The sequence below is a fragment of the Tasmannia lanceolata genome, unplaced genomic scaffold (assembly GCF_043159265.1).
Source record: "Tasmannia lanceolata isolate RefF3 unplaced genomic scaffold, GAP_Taslan_0.1 ptg000006l, whole genome shotgun sequence".
NCBI classification, from domain to species: Eukaryota; Viridiplantae; Streptophyta; class Magnoliopsida; order Canellales; family Winteraceae; genus Tasmannia; species Tasmannia lanceolata.
In genome coordinates, this window is record NW_027518683.1 from 1920514 (window position 1) to 1940225 (window position 19712).

The 19712-nt window shown below is 39.5% G+C and overlaps 2 protein-coding genes across 3 annotated transcripts; both read left to right on the forward strand.

Annotated features, from left to right (window-relative positions):
• The first annotated feature begins 3113 nt into the window (after positions 1 to 3113).
• BAM4 (beta-amylase 4) lies at positions 3114 to 14259 on the forward strand. Of its 2 annotated transcripts, XM_077381475.1 has the most exons (11): positions 3114 to 3492; positions 8630 to 8758; positions 9015 to 9264; positions 9424 to 9644; positions 10083 to 10160; positions 10298 to 10457; positions 10617 to 10870; positions 11031 to 11100; positions 13199 to 13267; positions 13697 to 13747; positions 13946 to 14259. In XM_077381475.1, exons 1-11 carry the CDS (start codon positions 3311 to 3313, stop codon positions 14177 to 14179), a joined length of 1698 nt encoding a protein of 565 aa, XP_077237590.1. In that variant the 5' UTR covers positions 3114 to 3310; the 3' UTR covers positions 14180 to 14259. The 2 variants fall into 2 exon arrangements, with proteins under 2 accessions (XP_077237590.1, XP_077237591.1); XM_077381476.1 differs by lacking the exon at positions 13946 to 14259 and having other exon boundaries at positions 3122 to 3492; positions 13697 to 13901.
• Positions 14260 to 18171: 3912 nt separating this feature from the next.
• Positions 18172 to 19509, forward strand: LOC143879221 (fasciclin-like arabinogalactan protein 2). The gene has a single exon (XM_077381478.1). It carries the CDS (start codon positions 18232 to 18234, stop codon positions 19438 to 19440), a length of 1209 nt encoding a protein of 402 aa, XP_077237593.1. The 5' UTR covers positions 18172 to 18231; the 3' UTR covers positions 19441 to 19509.
• The last annotated feature ends 203 nt before the right edge of the window (positions 19510 to 19712 follow it).

A 19712-nucleotide genomic window follows, 5' to 3' on the forward strand; every position in this document is an offset into this window, starting at 1 on the left:
TTCCTAAGCTTAGGAAAACTGTACGAGGCAAGGGCGTAAATGCCTTTAGCTTAGGAAAACTGTAAGAAGCATGTGAAGAGGCATTTTCGCCCTTGCTTCATACAGTTTTTACAGCCATTGTTCAAAGGGGATTTGCTTACTTCCATCGCAAAAGGCATTTGTCGCATGCATGTCAGAGCAGCCACAAAGGCTCACTTTTCAGCAGATTTTCTCATCATTCACCCAATTCCCGTGAAGTGCTTTTGCACTTTTTTCTACAAGGTTAACGAAAAAAAAAATAAAAATGAAAAGCAGGGGTGATTCCTCTCCACCCATTTTGCCTGCTATACAAGAAGATTTGGCACAATCTTCCTTGACATTTTCTAGATATATATTCCATAGCTTAGGTGCGAGTTATGTTTTCGCCCTTCTAATTGAAATTTCAGACCCGCAATCTATTTTTCTGCTCCCGCAGTCACAACTGAGTAGTCCTGAGAAGGAGCATCATTGTGAAATTCATTCCTACTCGCTCATTAAGCCGGATCTCTACTTGATTCTACAGCTTGATATGAATCAAATTTATCGTAGACAGTCCATTCAATGTCACAAACGTTACAGTTGCACAAGCCACAATTTTCCTAATATGATCAAGAGAACTCATTTCCTAAGCTTAGTTAATCTTGTGTTCTAACTCAGCTCTAATGGATAGAATTTCAACTCAATTGTGATGTCAACAGGAGAATTTTCTTCTCTCACTACTTTCTTGCTGCCGTGCTTTGGTTATAGCCCAATCTCAGCCCATGCCACTTTTGAACAAGATCCTTCTCTACCACACGATCAGCCACTTTTAAAATTTAGGATTTTAATCTCAAGGGATAAACATTTTAAGGCCACACATCCAAGAAAAACGTTCTTTATGTTTTATTAGTGCTATGCTCTTTAGGGTGGGCATGGATTGGAGGGAGAATGGGAACGAGAATTGTGGGGATTCTCGACTATTGAGCTTCTACCATCCGGATCAGCTTTTCAAAATGAGTGATTCTTAAATTTTAGCTTAAATTGATCATAAACCGGAACCCAATCCAAATGAAAAACTGGACTGCAGATTCTTCAATTCATAAACAAAACTACCTAATGGAGTGGAGATAACTTAACCCTTCACGCCTATCAAAAAAAAAAAAAAAACTTAACCCTTCAAGAAATAAAAAAAGGAAAAACTCCTTCGCATCATCGTGGACTCCTCCGACTCTCAATCAATTCCCTTTTACCTTGGCCACGTTCTTGTTCAAGTCCACATTTTGCCCTACAAAGTCAATCGAAACTCCTTTTAACTCTCCCGAGTTATGGTTGTGTCAACTGAGTACTCGATCACTTTGTGCCAGGTCAACTAGGATTTTCTTTGGCTATGTTTTTGTGAAACAACCAGTTACTCTAAGAGCTTAAGTGGTTGGAGAAGGCGTTATTTAATCTTTTATACTTTATAACACTCCCCCTCATGTGGCCCCTCTTTCTAGGGTTGGACTACACGTGGCACATGTGACTCCTCTTTTTGGGTTTAGCCATTGCATGTGTATTTTTGCTATCAAGGAGGCTTGAACTCATGACCTTTGGCTCTAATACCATGTGAAACAACCAGTTACTCCAAAAGCTTAAGCTGTTGGAGAAGGCCTTATTTAATCTTTTATGCTTTATAACAGTTTTGACTCAGGTCCTTGCTTTGAAACAAGAGTCATGAGATAAAAAATGAAAGAACCAACAATAGAAAAACCATACCAAAAAATGGGAAGTGATATATGCGCCCCTTGGGACACCCAGCTGCAGAGGGGCTGCTGTACTTCACGTTAGAAGGATTCAATGGGGCTGATTGCCACGTACACTTCTGCTGGGTGTCCCAAGTACTCAAAGGGGGCGGATATATCATGCAGATATATCACTTCCCCAAAGAATACTACATGTCCAGTGCATAAAATATAGCAAGTTCAACAAAATCCATCAACACACAAAATGCACAAATATAAAGTAGAAAGTGAAAAATAATCCTTGAATCCTAAAAACGAGAACACACATTCCATCAATCAAAAGACATGGTGACTTCCTCTGATTATCAAAACATGGTCGTGAGGATGTTAGTAGCCAAAGTATTGATTAATGGTTCTATCTATATTCCACATGAGACACTCTGATGGACCCGTATCATTTGTCTATACCCTAAGGTTGTCTCACCTCGGTCGGGATTGTGCCTCGAGCCAGAACTGTGAAAGGCTGATTTACGGGTGATGCAGGCGCACCCATTTACATCAGTGGAATCCAAAGTATGTGTCATAACCGTGAAAGTCTTACAACGGTGATAGGCACTAAAAGGGAGTCCACATATCTTAAAATAATTATGGCGATATCTATTTTTGTGACATAGAATCCAAAGTAAAGGCATCAGAATCTCAATAATTATGCCCAATTGCAATTGGTGCACGGAAATGAAACCTCGTCATCATAGTTCAATTTGTTTTGGTGCGGAAAGGTAATGGGTTCTTATCCATCATGGATAAGCCTCGTCTACGTAATTAAAAAAATAAAAAGGAGAATGATAGGAGGAGGTTCATCATGGCCCACCCACACCACGTTGGCATCATTATAGCCTTTAATCCTTCCATCCTCTCACGCATTTCTGACCATTCGATAGTAAAATTTGAATCTGGGTTGCCCCTCATCACTTTTAATCAATTATTTGAAAGTCACTGATAAGACAAGCGGAATCATTCTATGTTGTGATTCCTATTAATTAAAAATATGAGGCTTAGGATTGGGTGGAATGATCTGAGATTTCAAATGACTTGTGGGACCCACTTCTTGATGAGTTCTAATTAAAATTAGGAGATCCAGTCAGATCTCAGTCATTGTGATTTATAATAAGCGACCACCCACTGTTACATACGTAGTGGTTTCCGAGCATTGAGTGATCGAGAATGGTCGGATTGTGGGCCCCACCTGAAGGGTTTTCAATTGTTCGGAAAGCTCTGATTCTATTATGGGGGATCAAGAGTCTATGAATCGAGAATGTTCAGATTGTGGGCCCCACCTAAGGGTTTTTAATTTGTAGAAAAGCTTTGTAACATGGGGGATAAAGAGGCTATGAATGAATGGTTTGTTGAAAACAATTTATATGATACGGTCAAAATCCAACGGCCAATAAGAAACTTCATTGGATATTTTGGAGATCTAGCCTCGTACTACCAGGTGGGTGGTCAGGATCAACCAGAGTGGGGCCCAAGTAATAGTGTAAACGTTGCTCTATTTTTTCCCGAGCAATGATTTGATTTGTCCTCCAAGTTCAATGGCGGAGAATAGTGCAGTAATGTCTCCCAGATGCTCTGCTAGAAGAAGCTACCATTTGAGCGGAGCGTTCTTTGTGAAGGGAAAAACCCTCAGAAAAATTCCCATGATTTCTCTAATGAGACGAGGGTTCTACAGATGGGATTTTACTTCTTCTGCTGCTGGAAATTGCTGCATTTTGAGGTCACTTCATCTTTCTCATTCTCAATTTTAGGGTTTTGAAATAATATCTGGTATATTGCATGTTATTTGAGAAATTTATGACAGGCCTTTCGAAAACTCGACGATTGTAAAAGGAAATAGTGGCGCTGCTGCATTTCATTAGAAGCAGCATGACAGACACACGTCCAACACCATTCTGTTTGTAAAAGGAGTCCACAGTGTAGTTGTTATTTAGTTGATAGGAATTTTGGGGTAGTTGGATAGATCAAGTTATAATTGGAGTAGGGTAGCGGAGCAATTGGCACAGTTGAATCCCAAAGGTGGCTGACGTATTATCAATCTAGCCGTTTGTTATGAGCATGGGGTGTATGACTAACGCAGCGGATCAAACGTGGAATCGCCCTCGAAGCGTACGATCCGATAATTGCCCTAAAATCCACTAGGAAGAAGAAGAAGAACCCTAGAATCCACTAGGAAAGGGGAGAAGAGAGAGATAGAGACAAATGTCTTTGATATTATTCTATTGATTCTTAAAACGTACATATTATAACCTTCATATAATAGAAAAACAATCTCTAAAGAAGTAAACTTCTCTTAAAAGAAAAGACTAGAATCTACCACACAAAGAAAGATCTAGAATCCTAATACATAAAGAAAGTAACTAAATTAGAATACCTATAATTAGAAGAGTGATCCTATTACACCTAGGAAACAAATCCTAATAAATAAAGAAACTAATGGCCTACTTTCTAAATGGGTAAAACCAAAATATTAGTAGCCTGTGTCCTACATCAATGACCCGGAGCACTATGGTGAAGAGGAGTATGAAGAGGAACAACGAACAAAAGAAGATGAGTTCATAAATTGCAATCTTTGGTGATGCAGCATGTGATCGGCACCCTAAAAGCAGCGGAGTTCATAAATTGCAACAATCTCTTCAATGCAAGTGCGTGGTTAAGATAGGGTTTGAAATGTTATCATTAATGGAGGTAGCATAAAGAACCTCACTTCAAAGTACATGGCTCAGAAACTGAAGTTAAAGACCGAGAAGCACCCTACTCCCCACAAGCTCGGCTGGGTTTCAAAGGGTAGTGGAAAGAAGGTAATTGAATGTTGTTGAATCCCTTTTGAAATTGGTTCCTACAAGGATGAAGTTTTATGTGATATAGATATGGACACTTGCCACTTATTGTTGGGAAGGTCCTGGCAATTTGGCAAGGATTCCCCTCATAAGGGGAGGGGTAATGTCTTCATTGTTCGTCTAAACAATAAGAGTTATGCTCTCCTACCTTTGACTGATGAGGAGATCCCCAAAGCTTCTCAAGTGGAGAGGCAATCCTGCCCGACATTAAAGAAATTTCTTTCCGAATCTAAGGAGGAGGATGTGATGTTTTTACTTGAATAGAAAGGGGAAGATAGAGCCCACAAAGATACCCGAGCAATTTGTGGCCTTGATGGTAGAGTTTTAGAAAAGAGACTAAGGTGTTAGAGAATCAGTTTGGCTTCATGATCGGACGATCGACTATGGAGAGATTTAGAGAAAATAGAAAGGACCTTCATATGGTTTTCATTGATTTGGAGAAAGCATATGATAGGGTTCCCAGGAGTGTTATGTGGTGGGTCCTTGAAAGGAAAAAATGTCTACTAAATATGTTGATGTGATTAAGGATATGTACGATGGAGCAGTAACCAATGTCAGAACTACGGATGGCACATCTAGTGAGTTTCCAATTACAATAGGACTGCATCAAGGATCAGCTCTAAGCCCTTTACTTTTTATGCTAGTTATGGATGAACTTACAGAGGGTATCCTGGATGAGGTGCCGTGGTGTATGTTCTTTGCAGATAACATAGTATTAATTGACTAAACCAAAGCAGGAGTTAATGCTAAGTTAGAGTTATGAAGAACTACTTTGGAATCCAAAGGTTTTAGACTGAGTAGAACTAAGACAGAGTATATGGAGTGCAACTTTAGTAATATAAGGAGGCGGGGCGAGCATGTAGTAAATATGACTGGATAGGAGGTACCTAAGAGGGATATCTTTCGCTATCTTGGTTCAATCCTACATAAGAAAGGAGAGATTGAAGAGGATGTTAACCACAGAATAAGAGTAGGTTGGTTGAAGTAGAAGCATGATTCAGGAGTTCTGTGCGACCGTAAAATACCTACCAAGTTGAAGGGAAAGTTTTATAAGACAGTTGTGAGGCCAGCCATGCTATACGGCTTAGGATGTTGGGCCACCAAGAAGCAGCATGTGCATAAATGAGTGTAGCGGAGATGCGAATGCTTAGATGGATGTGCGGCCATACAAGGTTAGATAGAATTAAAAATGAAGACATTCGTAAAAAGGTGGGGGTGGCACCAATTGAGGAGAAGATAAGAGAGCACCGCTTAAGATGGTTTGGGCATATCTAACGTAGGCCTTTTGGATGCTCCAGTGAGAAGAAGTGACTCGTGCCAAGTTGGAGTAAAAAGAGGTAGGGGCATACCGAAAACAACTTTGGTAGAAATAGTGAGGAAAGACTTGATGGCTAGGAACATAATATGAACATGACCTTGGACAGGAGAGAATGGAAGAAAATGATCCATGTAGACGAACCCAACTAGTGTTAGGATTAGACTTAGTCAATTTGAGCCGGGTAGATTCGTTCACCTTCTTCATGAAAATTTTCTAAGGATCCATTAGCCGACCCCAACTAGTTTGGGACAAAGGTTGAGTTGAGTTGAGTAGATGGTAGAGTTTTAGGAGATCACTATAGACGACTTACCTGATGAGTTGCCTCCCATGAGAGACATCCATATGCTAGTTTGCCGAATCTACCTCATGACAGGATGAATCCTAAGGAGAGCAATATATTGCAAGAGGTGGTGGAGGGCTTGGTTCAGAAGGGCTTTGTGAGACTCAATATGAGCCCATGTGTAGTCCCAGCTTAGAGGGACGGATCTTGGAGGATGTGCGTTGATAGTCGAGCTATCAACATGATTACGATGAAATACAGGTTTCCAATACCAAAGTTCGACGACATGCTGGATATGATAGCCGGTTCCGGAGTCTTTACTAAACTAGATCTGAGGGGCGGTTACCACTAGATTTGGATCCGATTAGAAGGCGAATGGAAAACAACATTTAAAACTATGGAGGCCTTGTACGAGTGGTTACTGGTTAGCATGGTTTTAAATTTCGACCGAAATCCAAAATTTCGGATTTTGGTGGGGACCGAAACTGAAATTTGCCGAAATTTCATTTTTCGCCATTTATCAAATTTCGGACCGAAATTTTGATTAAATGTCATTATTTATTAAAAAAAAGTGTTACAAAATTTTGGCCAAAATTTCAAATTTTCGGTCCGGCATTTCGAACCAAATTACCAAATTTCGGTTTTCGGTGGGGTCCGAAACGGTTACCGAAACCGAAATTTTAAACCATGCTGGTTAGTCATACCGTTCGGACTTTCTAACGTGTCGAGTACTTTTATGAGGCTGATGAATCAGGTATTATGTCCCTTCATTGGTAAATTCGTTGTAGTTTACTTTGATGATATCCTGATTTATAGCCAGTTGGAGGATGAGCATATTGACTAGGTTAGGGAATGAGAAATTGTACTTGTATCTTAAGAAGTGCAGTTTCACGACGAGTCAGCTAGTCTTTCTTGGCATTATAGTAGGACCTCATGGCATACATGTCGATCGGCAAAAAAAATCAAGGCTGTTTTAGTGTGGTCTTCACCTCATAGTGTGGTTGAGATCAGGAGTTTTCATGTCTTTACTACTTTTTATAAAAGATTTGTGCGAAATTTTAGTGCTATCATGGCTCTGTTGACCAAGTGCTTCAAGAAATACAAGTTTGTATGGACAGAGGAACCTGAACAGGCATTTCAGCTTATAAAAAAGAAGTTGACTAAAGCTCGGTGTTACCCGACATTGAGAAGTTATTTGAGGCGGAGTGTGATGCTTCCAGAGTTGGGCTTGGAGCTGTTCTATCACAAGATGGTAGACCCGTGACATAGTATATCAAGAAGTTAAGTGATGCTCACAAGAAGTGATCTACATATCAGTTGGAGTTTTATGCTATAATACAAGCCTTAAAGCATAGGCGACACTACCTTATTCAGCGCGAGTTTATTATTTATACTGACTATGATGCATTGGAGCTTATTAATAGCCAATCAGTTGTTGGTTGTTAGTTGTATACATGCCAGATGAATTTCTTACATACAGTACACTTTTGAAGTACAAGTCAGAATAAGTTGGCAGATACACTGTGTAGATGCGTTACTATGCTTAGTACTATAATTGCAGAGGTCGAGGGCTTTGACTTCTTAAAGGTGATGTACGCTTGAGATGATGATTTTTCACAGATTTGGGCAGTTTATCACTCGAGGCAGCAGTGCGGCTATCTGTTGTTGTATTGTTTGGATCAGTCGGATCAGTAATATCATTAAGGCCACATTTGGATACCCACAAGATTTAGATTTGGATTGCTCACATTTGGCAGTTGAGATTTGGATCTGGATCAAATCCTTAAATTTCCAAATCAGCGACAACAGTGAAAAAAGATCTGATTTTCAAATCTGTTCTGCAAGACATTATTCGGAAATCCATATTTGTGGCAAGTACCTTCACACTCGCTGCTCCTCGACCTTGCTGCAGCAGCAACATCAATACATCCCTCCTTCTCTCCTCCCCCTCAAGCTGGAGTGTATATATCATACATTCCAAGACGAGTAAGGAACTTTGAAAATTCTTTTCAGAGTTTGAAATTTAGGATAGCAAAGCTTTTGATGATCTTAGACATTTTCTAGCCAGTCGAGATAGTTCGGCTCAGGTGTAATTATAGGGAACTTATTCTATGGAGAATAGGCCATGAATTTACCAAAAACGAAAGAACAGGTCATGGGCCTTTGTTCTTTACGCAGGGTTATTCTACGATAGAGCACCTGATACCTGATATTTTTATTTTATTCCAATTAATACCTTTTTTTATTTTGTTGCTTTTACTCTTTTACTCTTTTAGTGGTGCATAGCGTGACCTTCTCGGTCATGGTTTTTGGTTGCTTATTTATGTTTATTCATCAATAAAAAAATAATAATTTTTTTTTTATCTTTGCGAATAAAAAATGAACTTCTCCTTTATTTGATGAACTTTGTGGTTTGCAGCATGGCTTACCAAGAGAAATCAAGATCTGCAATTTTGGAATCTTCAAAACAAAAGAGGGTCCCTATCTTTGTGATGATGCCACTTGATGCGTTCGGTATCGATACTTCTGGGGTTCCAAGGATTAAAAGGTACAAAAGTTCTTCTCTCTGTTTCCTTAAGTCGCATAGCTTATTTTTTCTTTGATCGTTTTTTATTACAATTATCTTTCTCCTGCTCATTCGATTTTTTTCAGCGGTGAAGGGAAATATGAATAGCAGGAGCTACTGATACTCTTTCTTTTGCTTTTAATCAACTTTAGCGTTCCACTAAGATTTGTGTTCTTTGTCTGTTTTTTGGGGGTGGTCACTTAGAAACTTCCTCTACGTCTCTCCTTTGTTGTTTCAGAGTCAAGGCCTTAACTATGTCTCTAAAAGCACTCAAGTTGGCTGGTGTTCATGGTATTGCGGTTGAGGTTTGGTGGGGAATTGTAGAGCGCTCCTCGCCTTTTGCCTATAACTGGTTCCTGTATGAAGAACTATTCAAGCTAGTGCTCGACTCAGGGTTAAAGTTACATGTTTCATTGTCTTTCCATGCAAGCATGCAATCATCGTCCAATGTAAAGGGATATGTCGGTCTTCCTCTTTGGATTATTGAGGTAACTGTGCATTGATGTATTTGCTTAAGTCTTTTGTTGTATAACTTTATTGAGGAGGAAGCCACAAGGCAGGAAATACTTCTTGGATTGTAGTTTGAGGCTTAGCATTTAAATTTTAAATTAAAATCATTGCTGCTAATCTGCTGTTTTCCTTTTCAGATCGGTTATCTTAATAGGGATATTTATTACCGAGATAAAAATGGATTTTCAAATGATGATTATCTCACATTAGGGGTGGATCAAGTTCCTTTATTTTGTGGCCGGACAGCACTCCAATGCTATGAGGATTTTATGTTCAGTTTCATGACCAAGTTTGAATCACTTATAGGAAGTACAATCGAAGAAGTGAGCATTGGCCTTGGTCCATCTGGGGAACTAAGGTACATCTTTCAACCCATTCATTTGTTTATCCATATTGCTAACAAATTTAGTTCATGCAAGTAACATAATTGTTAGTTTTTGGGCATGGTTTTTGGGTTGAAAGCTGCTTGTTGCGAAGGGTGAATTATTTTCTTTGGTTTTTTTTTTTCTTTTCGGCTTGAAAGCTGCTTGTTGCGAGGGCGAATTCTTTTCTTTGGGAAGTGTCAGTTTATGAGTAAATAATAAAAAAAAATTGAGTTGTTATTTTTCTGCTTCGCAGCAAAAATCCAGCTGTACATTGATTTTGAATTGTTGGAGACAGTCTTGTAGAATGCTAGGCTATAACCATTATTTTTGGTACTTCAGCTTGAAACATATTGAGAATTGAAGAAAGTTCAACCTATACCTATTAGCTTTGGAGCCATTGCAAGATTCTTCTTATGGATGGTAGCCTGCAGGTATCCTGCCCATCCCTTCAATGACGGCCGGTGGAGATTCCCTGGGATTGGTGAATTTCAGTGCTATGATAAGTACATGTATGCACTACCCATCTTTCAGCAAAATAACTCAGTTCCCATTGTACCATTCAAAAAAAAAAAAAAAAAAAAAAAAAAACTTAGTTCACATTGTGATTTTCCGTTTTGTCCTTTTGACAAACTTCCTTCCACATCAGGATGGAGGATTTGAAGATGGCTGCATGCCGTGTAGGAAAACCTGAGTGGGGAGAGAACGGCCCACAGAATGCTGGGGTTTACAATAGTCTTCCAGCCGGGGTTCCTTTCTTTAAAGATGGAGATGAAAGCTTTCTTTCTAATTATGGTCGATTTTTTCTTGTATGTATACATAAATCTCTCCGGTTTGTTCTTGGGCATATCAACATTTCACAATATCAGCACTAAAGTTCATATCATAAAAAAAAATCGTTTTCTGTTTTTTTTTCTTTGTCTAACTATACTAAATTTCAGAGACATGATGGGCCTCTCTTTTTGTAGGAGTGGTACAGTGGGAGGTTGATACACCACGCAGATTCTATTCTTGACAAGGCGGCAAACATGTTTAATAAATATCAAGATAATGTTCCAAATCCTGTCTTACTAGTGGCAAAAATTGGTGGAATATACTGGTGGTATGAGACAGACTCGCATGCACCTGAACTTACGGCAGGTTACTATAATACTGCCCTGAGGGATGGATATGATCCCCTGGCTTCTGTGTTATCTTGCCATGGAGTTGCTTTGCATATTCCGTAAGTTCTTCAAGGTTCTCCATCCTTGTTTTTCTTAATCTGTGTCCAGATATGGCATTTCCATTTTTATCATTATAGTTGGATGCCGTTATCCAGTAAAAGTTTTCAATGTTTCAAACCTACCTGTAAACATACTTATCTTTTGAACTTTTGCATGTAGCTGTTTGGAAATGCTTGATAGTGAAATCCCTTCGACTTATCTTTCCAGCCCTGAAGGTTTACTCCGCCAGGTAAACTTTCCAATGTAACTAGTATAATTTGCTTCCCTTGTTTGGTTATGGACGCTTTCTTATCTTTTTATGTTAATGAATTGCATGAAGGTACTATTGGAGTATGCATTCTATATACTGTAATGGTATTATTTCCACAGCACATCTTAGCATCTGATTCAATGTTTTGAAATTTTTTTTTCTTGTGTTGTATTGGGGCAACTTAGAAATCACTGCCCAAGTCACATGACAAATATTGCATTTTCACCACTTTTAACTTGCACAAAAGAATGAGTTGATGGGATTGCATTCGATACCCTTATGAAATTGCATTTCAACCTTAGATGGAAATACAAATTTTGAGGGATATCATTCTTCAATGTGCATTATGATTATTTTTCTGAGAGATACTGTCCAATATATATATATATATATATATATATATATATATATATATATATATATATATATATTATTATTATTTTTATTTTTTTTGCGAAAGGACTTTAAATTTTAGCATCAAATCTGAAGTATCAGCTAAGATGCCCTCAATAGAGCGTAGGAGATCATTTTCATTTCTGACTTGCATTTTGGAATAATTTGCTTCCCTTTTTTTGCTTATGGATGCTTTCTTATCTTTTTTATATTAATGAATTCCATGAAGGTACTATTGGAGTATGCATTCTATATAATGGTATTAATTCCACACTACAGCCTAGCATTTGCTTGAATGACTAGAATTTTTTTTCTTATGTTGTAGTGAAGCAACTTAGAAATCATTGCCCATGTCACATGACAAATGTTGTGTTTTCACCACTTTTAACTTGCACAAAAGAATGATTTGATGGGAATTGAGTAGGGTAGTAAATTGGGTAGGGTAGTTATTGCACCATAAACAATAGAGGTCTGGAAATACCCCCTTTATCGAAGGAGTTTGCACTATCATTGGCACATTGAAGCTCAGGAAATTTGTCCCAAAGAAATCTCAGCAGATATAAAGCATTGGCGCTCTTGTTTAAAGGTGATCAAAAGTTTCTTGAAGAGTCTTCAATTAATGACAGATCTAATCAAGATATGATCATTCTGGCTTCAAAACTTTCAAAATTTCCAGATTAGCAAGTCGTCTCTCAGACAGTCAAAGAGCACAAACCGAGAGCAATGTACTCTGAAAATTCGACAAATTTGACCTCTAATTTCCACAAATTTCTAGTCCTGATGCATTCCTCGGATCTTCTTGATTTCCTTCTTAAGTTGCCTCAAATCTTGCAAGGAGATGTAAGAATTTCAGAATTCTCATAAGCCTTGCTTTAAACAAGGTAGAAATAATTGGATCTAGAAGAGCAAAGCTGAAAAATCAGCTTGCAATTCCTCTTTCTCCATGGAAGATACACAAGAACTTTCTCCTTGGATAAAGACAAATCCCTCCAATTTCTCAAATCTGTGATTCTGTTTTCAAATTCAATTCAAATCAAAGACTAAACTACAAGTGAGTGGGAAATGACCTTATATATGTAGCCCACAAGCAATGACAAGGCTGATGTAAAAAATGACCGGGGTATGCTCCTGCATCATCTAGACATCCACTCTGAGCAAATCAGGAATCTATCAATTCTGATCTTGACCTCGTGAATTGAGCTCTGCTGGGAGGGAGGTCAATGAGCTTGTAGTTGTGCAATTGTGCAATTTTGTCCAGGATTCAGTTTTAAGATTGTTGAATTTTAACAGTTGATGGGGATATGGTGGGCCTCAGGTCATCACTGTCCATTCGTAGTTGGATGTTATGAGGTTTTCACACTGAGTTTCACATCAGATCATTCCTCTTGAAATTCTTGGGGTATCGCTCTTATAGTTAATAAGTATACTAGCTATTGGTATTACCCAGATTGTGTAAAACAAGCCAAACTTGTGTATTTAGCTACTATGCTATTACTTACCTCTGTACATGTGCGCTACATTGCCCCCAAAATGAGTCAAATCTGTTAAATTGTTTATGGCCGAATATTTCCAGTAGGAAATATTCTATTTAGACTATGTTTCCTGGGACTTATATAAGATGATTCTATGGTATACTATTTCTATCATTTATCTTCCCCTTTTCAAATTTCTTTTCTCAACCCAGATAATGGACGTCTCAAACAAGAGGACAATACAGCTAACTGGCAGAAACGCGAACGAAAGGTTAGACAAGGTATGTAGCACTGTTCTTGTACTCTTTCGATTATGTGATGCTTTAACAAAAACGCAGTAAAAATTCCTTTTGTTATAGCATATACACCTCATAATGCGGGGAATTTCACATAAGTAAGTCCTGCCATCTACTAAGATAGAGGACCTCCTTAGTGAGCCCCACATCACCTGCTAGGTGGTTTCGTGATTGGATCCACGTTCAGACATGATTATTTTCCGTATGATGATGATGATTCCATATACAGTCAATCTTTCCATCATATACCATTCAAATAAAAATAAAAATCAGTCTTTGCATCATAAAATGTGTTCGAAATTTGAATATGCTTGAATTTGGGATATCTGTATCAGTAAAGCTCCAACCCTTCTGTTGTTGTGTTCTCTCCTTGTTCTTTCTGGTATAACTGTTGCACATTGTTGTTCATTGCAGGCGGGGCTATGCCAAATAATTGCAAACTGTTACCACCCACAGGCAGAAACTGTAAGATCATTCACTTATTTCCGAATGAATGGAAACATTTTCAGGGCTGAGAACTGGAACAACTTTGTGCCTTTTGTTAGAAAAATGAGCAAACCTCTGTAAATATATGTCTACATTTTTATTTTTATTTACATAGCATCTAAATTTCCTGCTATTCAAAGCATATATCCATTCATTTAAACATGTGGCCATGTGCAGGTCATTCTGGTACAAGGCAACAAACCCATCTTGCCTTGTGGGATGCCCATCACCTTACATTTGGGTGGTCGGGTTATCTGGGTTGTTGATCTGGTGGGCCCAACTGAGGAAGGCTACACATCTGATAATTCCCTCTCAACATTTAATAGTAAAATATCATTAGCAGTTCATCTTCAGCAAAAAATAGAATCCAGTTCTTACAAATTTAGGAAATTCCATGTTGATGGTCAATGAAAACCCATTTGAATGGTCTGGATCCTTTTGCCATACAGTAATGAAAACCCATCTCATTTTCATCATACCTGACCTGAGACAATAACCTAAAAGCCACTTGGGTTTCTCGGTGGGTTTGCCCAAGTAAAACCAGATGTTAGAATCACATGAAAGAAAATCATTTGGGCCCTATTCTTTTTGGATTTTGAGAATAGATTTTGGCCAAAACTGGTTATTGAACTGGAAATTCCGTTTTTATGGGTTCAAAATCAAGTCTCAAAATCCAAAACAAGCAGGACTTTAGCGTTGCTCATGGTAATTTCTTCATTGGAAGCTGTAAAAAAGAGCCGTTTCGCAACAAATCTTCGGCTGATCATCATCAAGTCCTGTTCTCCCATTCTGGCTTCCTGGCCATCCATAGCGAAGCTTAGAGGATAAATGGCTTGGATCCTTGAGTAAGTGGAGGGATTATGATGTAGGTTCATCCAATGGCCCTCTTTTTTTGGGGATGACCTATCTAGCTACGGTGGAGCTGAAAAAATGAATGGCTTAGATCTTCCATTCATGTGGGCCACGCTCTACTTTTTTGGGCTGGTGTTAACTATTTAGAAAAAATCATAATTAATTTCCAAATACTTTGCAGATTAGGGTTTATGGGAGAAAATCCCTTTCATGAATTATAATAGACTTTAATAACTAATAATCAGAGAAGTCCAAATTATAGGAAGGATTGGTGATTGTAAGATATAGGAGTGTGGAGTGTGAACAATGCTTCCCTTTTTTTAAAAAAATTGCGCATATGACTTCACATAGGGGTGCAAGTTTGGCCCTGACCCGCCCTCCGCCCTGAGCCCGAACAAGGTCAGGGCTGGATTTTCTAACCCTGAGGGCGGGTCAGGGTTCATTTTTTTTTTACCCTGACTCAAGTCGGGCGGGTTTTGGGTTAATGCCTCGGGTAACCTGACCCGGCCTGACCCTGAGTTTTCTATTATAGAATTGAACAATCTGTGCATGTTTCTTTTGCTAATGTTTTCTGTTATCTTGGATTGATGTTTCTTTAGATTATTATTATTAATTGTCTCTGTTGCCCGCATGTTGTTGAATTCATATTGTCTTATTTTATTCTCTTTCTCTGTTTATTGATCATTTTGTTCCATATGATAAGTGGTTGCTTTATTTTTGATACTCTTAACAGGTATTTGCACTAGGGTCAATTAGGGCCGGCCAGGGCCAGCACATTACCCTGTAGGGCGGGTAATGGGTTGAGGTTTTCTGGCCGTGACTCAGGGTCAGGGTGGGTCAGGGTCGAGATAATGGGATCCAGGGTTGGGCTAGGGTTTTGAAAAACCCGACCCAACCCGAACCTGCTGCAGCCCTAACTTCACTTATGTTTTAAGGACTTGTTGAGAAGGGCTTCCACCACACTGTATTATAGTGAGTTACGCTACTATTATATAATGGGCCTCAACATTAGGTGGCAAAAATTTGGATCTTCAATCGCTCAGTCACGCCGACAATCCTTAGGTCCAATTAGATGTAATTTTGGTCAACTAGTATTCAGAACAACTTGATCAGATGTTCCTAGCCCTTGATCCGTCAAGCCTCATCTAGGAGTCCACCAAGAAAAGCTAATCCATCGTATGCCCATTCGCCATAAGACTGTGACCTTTTGGCATGCCCTGTGATATTCTACAAGATCAATGGTCTGGATTACACGTACATATGGGGCCTAAAAATTGACCATTTAGCATTTATAATTTATCCTAATGGGGCTTTGGTTTTCTTGTGTGCGGAGATATCTTGCATTTGACTACTGTACACTAAATCAAAATTTAACGGGAGGCCTTTGGTTCTTATTAAATAGATAGAGGATATAAGGTAGGCAATACTGCGTTTTCTTACACCTATCAATTGGCACATACTATAAAACTCTCTAAATCATCACAACCTACGTAAAACTTGTAGGAGTCTTTTTAATTTTTCTTCTTCATTCGCCAACGCAAATTGGTCGTGGGTTTGTTAAGAGTAAGAAGTTTTCCCATTTCCTCGTTTCCAATGTGTGTTATGCTCTCTCTCTCTCTCTATCTTGTCGGTGGCTCTACCAATGACCTTGAAATTTCGAGGTCACACCTCTCAACATCTCATTGACAAAAAACATCACAAAATAACATGAATACAGGGTGTGTGTTTTGTCCATTTTCAAATTTCAACATCAAATAAAAATATCAACCTCATTGTCATTTTAGTCTTGACAGCTACACATAAAAATCGTGTCTTTAAGTCTTTCAATCGTTGTCAAATCTCACCCAAGAACGTGCTACAGAAGATGGTAGAGGATGTATTTGGTATTATATCAACCAATAAATTAGGAATTAAGAAGCATGATCTCCACTTGAAAGCTCCAACGGGTCATGATGATTAACAAACGCAAATTGATCACTCTTTTATGGACTAATTGTTTGCCTTGAGTGTTGTGCTATGGACAGAAAATTCACAAGTAAGTGAACCCTTGGGCTAACAAGTCGGCTCAAATGAGTGACTCGTAAACACCTTACATTGGAGATGGCATGGCTAGAAAAATACATATACTTCTGGGATGATTTTAACTATGTAATCAATGCGATCATATGGATAGCTGCACACACATGATCGAGTAGTTAGAATTCTTCCAAGGGAGTGACTTTTACATTTACACTGTGTGATCAAACCATAAGCATACGATTTAATACGCATAAGCCCTCAGATAGAATTCTTATTATCATTTGACGAATGAAATTTTGCCCTATGGCTAACATACTGTGGGCCCTATAGCTAACCCACGGTCCAGATCACATATTTCAACTGTGTCAATGTCAGATTTTAGTTTTTTTTTCCCTTCGTATCATATATGCGTCCTGAAATCATTCGGTTATATTGGGAGCGGATGATAAATCATAACCGTCGAATAAATTCCCTGCTTTTAAAGCAGAACTAAATGTAGCCAAAGTACATCTGTCGGTGGAGTGATCTGATGACGTAGGAGAGGAGCGGATAGCCGTACACGTGGAGCGTCGGTAGCGTATCTCTAATCTCTTGAACAGGCTGGCGGCCTTTGGAGTTGGAGGAGCTGGAACGGACCCAATTTCTTACCATGCTTAGTTGCTTACCTAACTTGAGGTTGGCTCATTCACTATCATATCCATCCTCATACTTTTCTGTAACTACGAAAAGTGCCACTGCACGCTGCAGTGTACGAGTGTATCTGACTGTTACGATTCATGCAAACTCCCACTCAGGATTTGATCAACGGCTGATTTCGTTGGATCATCCTCTCTACATGGGCCCGCACTGCGCACGTTAGTTTGCCTGACAGACAAACGACATTAGTTCTACACCCCTGAACTGTGCTTTAATGCCTTGATTTCCGTCAAAGATACCAAAACCTCGTGATTCGTATTGCTTTCTTTAAAACTTCGTTTTATCGTTTTCTTTTACAAAAGCAATTCACCCACAAAAGCCCAAAACCAAGTTAAAATAAACATACTAACCCCTCATTACTAAAGTTAGTGTCATTGTCACCTGGAGTTTTTCTATGGCCTGAGCCCCTATTGCCCACTATTTCAAAAAGTACTGTGTACTGTTTACACCATGATCCAAACCGTCCATTTGATGAGACACAGTGTAAATAGGTTGTACCCAGAAAATAATTTCCACAGGCTCAATCCAACCTTCTGATCTGTATAGATTTCCATACTATGTAGTTCCTCTATAGATCCGAGGGCTAGGATCATCATATGAAAATGAATTTTTAGGCCCAACCTATTTACACTGTGTCCCATCAAATGAATGGTCTGGATCATCCTATGATGTAATCCGCAAAGTACTTTTGGAAGTGTAAAATCCTACTTATCCTAACCCCAACAAAGGGCAAAAACACCAACGAAAAAAGACAATGGCATTCTACGTAATTTCTTTAAAATCAAAGGGCACTTCCTTTTTAGAACCCATTCCAGATCTCCTCTACTTACTAACACCCACTCCTCTCCACTCTCCACTTTTCTCAAGCTCCCCTTCTTCTTCCTCAGAGAAAAACAATGAAGCTCTCTCCAACCCTTCTCTTCCTCCTCTCCCTCTTTCTCTTATCCTACACCCCCAATGCACACAATATCACTCGCATCCTGGCAAAACAACCGGAATTCTCCACCTTCAACCACTACTTAACCCTAACCCACCTCGCCCCCGAAATAAACCGCCACGAAACCATCACCGTCCTCGCCATAGACAACACCGGAATGTCCTCCCTCCTCTCAAAACACCTTTCCCTTTTTGCCCTCAAAAACATCCTCTCTCTCCATATCCTCCTCGATTACTTTGGTGCCAAAAAACTCCACCAAATTACCGACGGAACCGCCCTCGCCGCCACAATGTACCAAGCCACCGGCTCCGCTCCCGGCTCATCCGGCTTCGTCAACATCACCGATCTCAAAGGCGGCAAAGTCGGTTTCGGAGCCGAAGACAACCCCGGCTCATTCGGCTCCACTTTCGTCAAATCCATAGCGGAAATCCCTTACAACATCTCTGTCATCCAGATCAGTAAGCCACTTTCATCACCCGAAGCCGAGGCTCCGACTCCCGCTCCGGCTCAGATGAATCTCACCACTCTCATGTCTAAAAAGGGTTGTAAAGTGTTCGCTGATACTTTAAAGGCGTCAGGTGCTTTAGAGACTTTTCAAAGCAATTCTGACGGAGGGTTAACGGTGTTTTGCCCTGTAGACCAGGCGATGAAGAGTTTTATGCCGAAATATAAGAATTTAACGGCGGAAGGGAAAACGTCGTTATTGTTATATCACGGAGTTCCTATGTATGAGTCTATAGCTATGTTGAAATCGGGTAATGGTTTGATGAATACGTTGGCAACTGATGGAGCTAAGAAGTTTGATTTCACGGTGCAGAATGAAGGAGAAGAGGTGACTTTGAAGACTAAAGTGGTAACGGCAAAGATAACGGGGACGTTACTTGATGAACAGCCGTTAGCGATTTATACTGTGGATACGGTGTTACAGCCTACGGAGTTGTTTAAAGCGGTAGCTACGGCACCGGCTCCGGCACCGACAAAAGCAAAAGCAAAATCGGCTAAGGCGAAGTCGCCGAAAGAGGTGGATTCATCGCCTCCGGCACCGGCGGGACCGGAGGGATCTCCGGCAGATGTGACAGCAACTGATGATCAGTCCGGGACTGTTAGATTTTCAGGCGGTTTGGGTATTCCGGTGATGGTGTGTTTGGGGGTGTGGTTCTTGATGTAAGAGGGTTTTTGGGTGTGTATCTGTTTTTTCTTTTTTCTTTTTTTTACAATAACGGAGTGCTTTTTTTAATTGGGTTGATGGTGGTATTTATTATGATTATTTGTATTTTTATCTTGTTTTTGTTGTCTTTGTTTTCTTTAGTGATGGGTGGCTGTAATTATTTTGTATTTTTCCTCTATATTTATTGTGTAAGGGCAGGGGTCTGTCTGGTTCTGCCATTTGCGGATACTGACGAACCCTTTTTACATGTTTGGTAGAAGGGGACTGATATC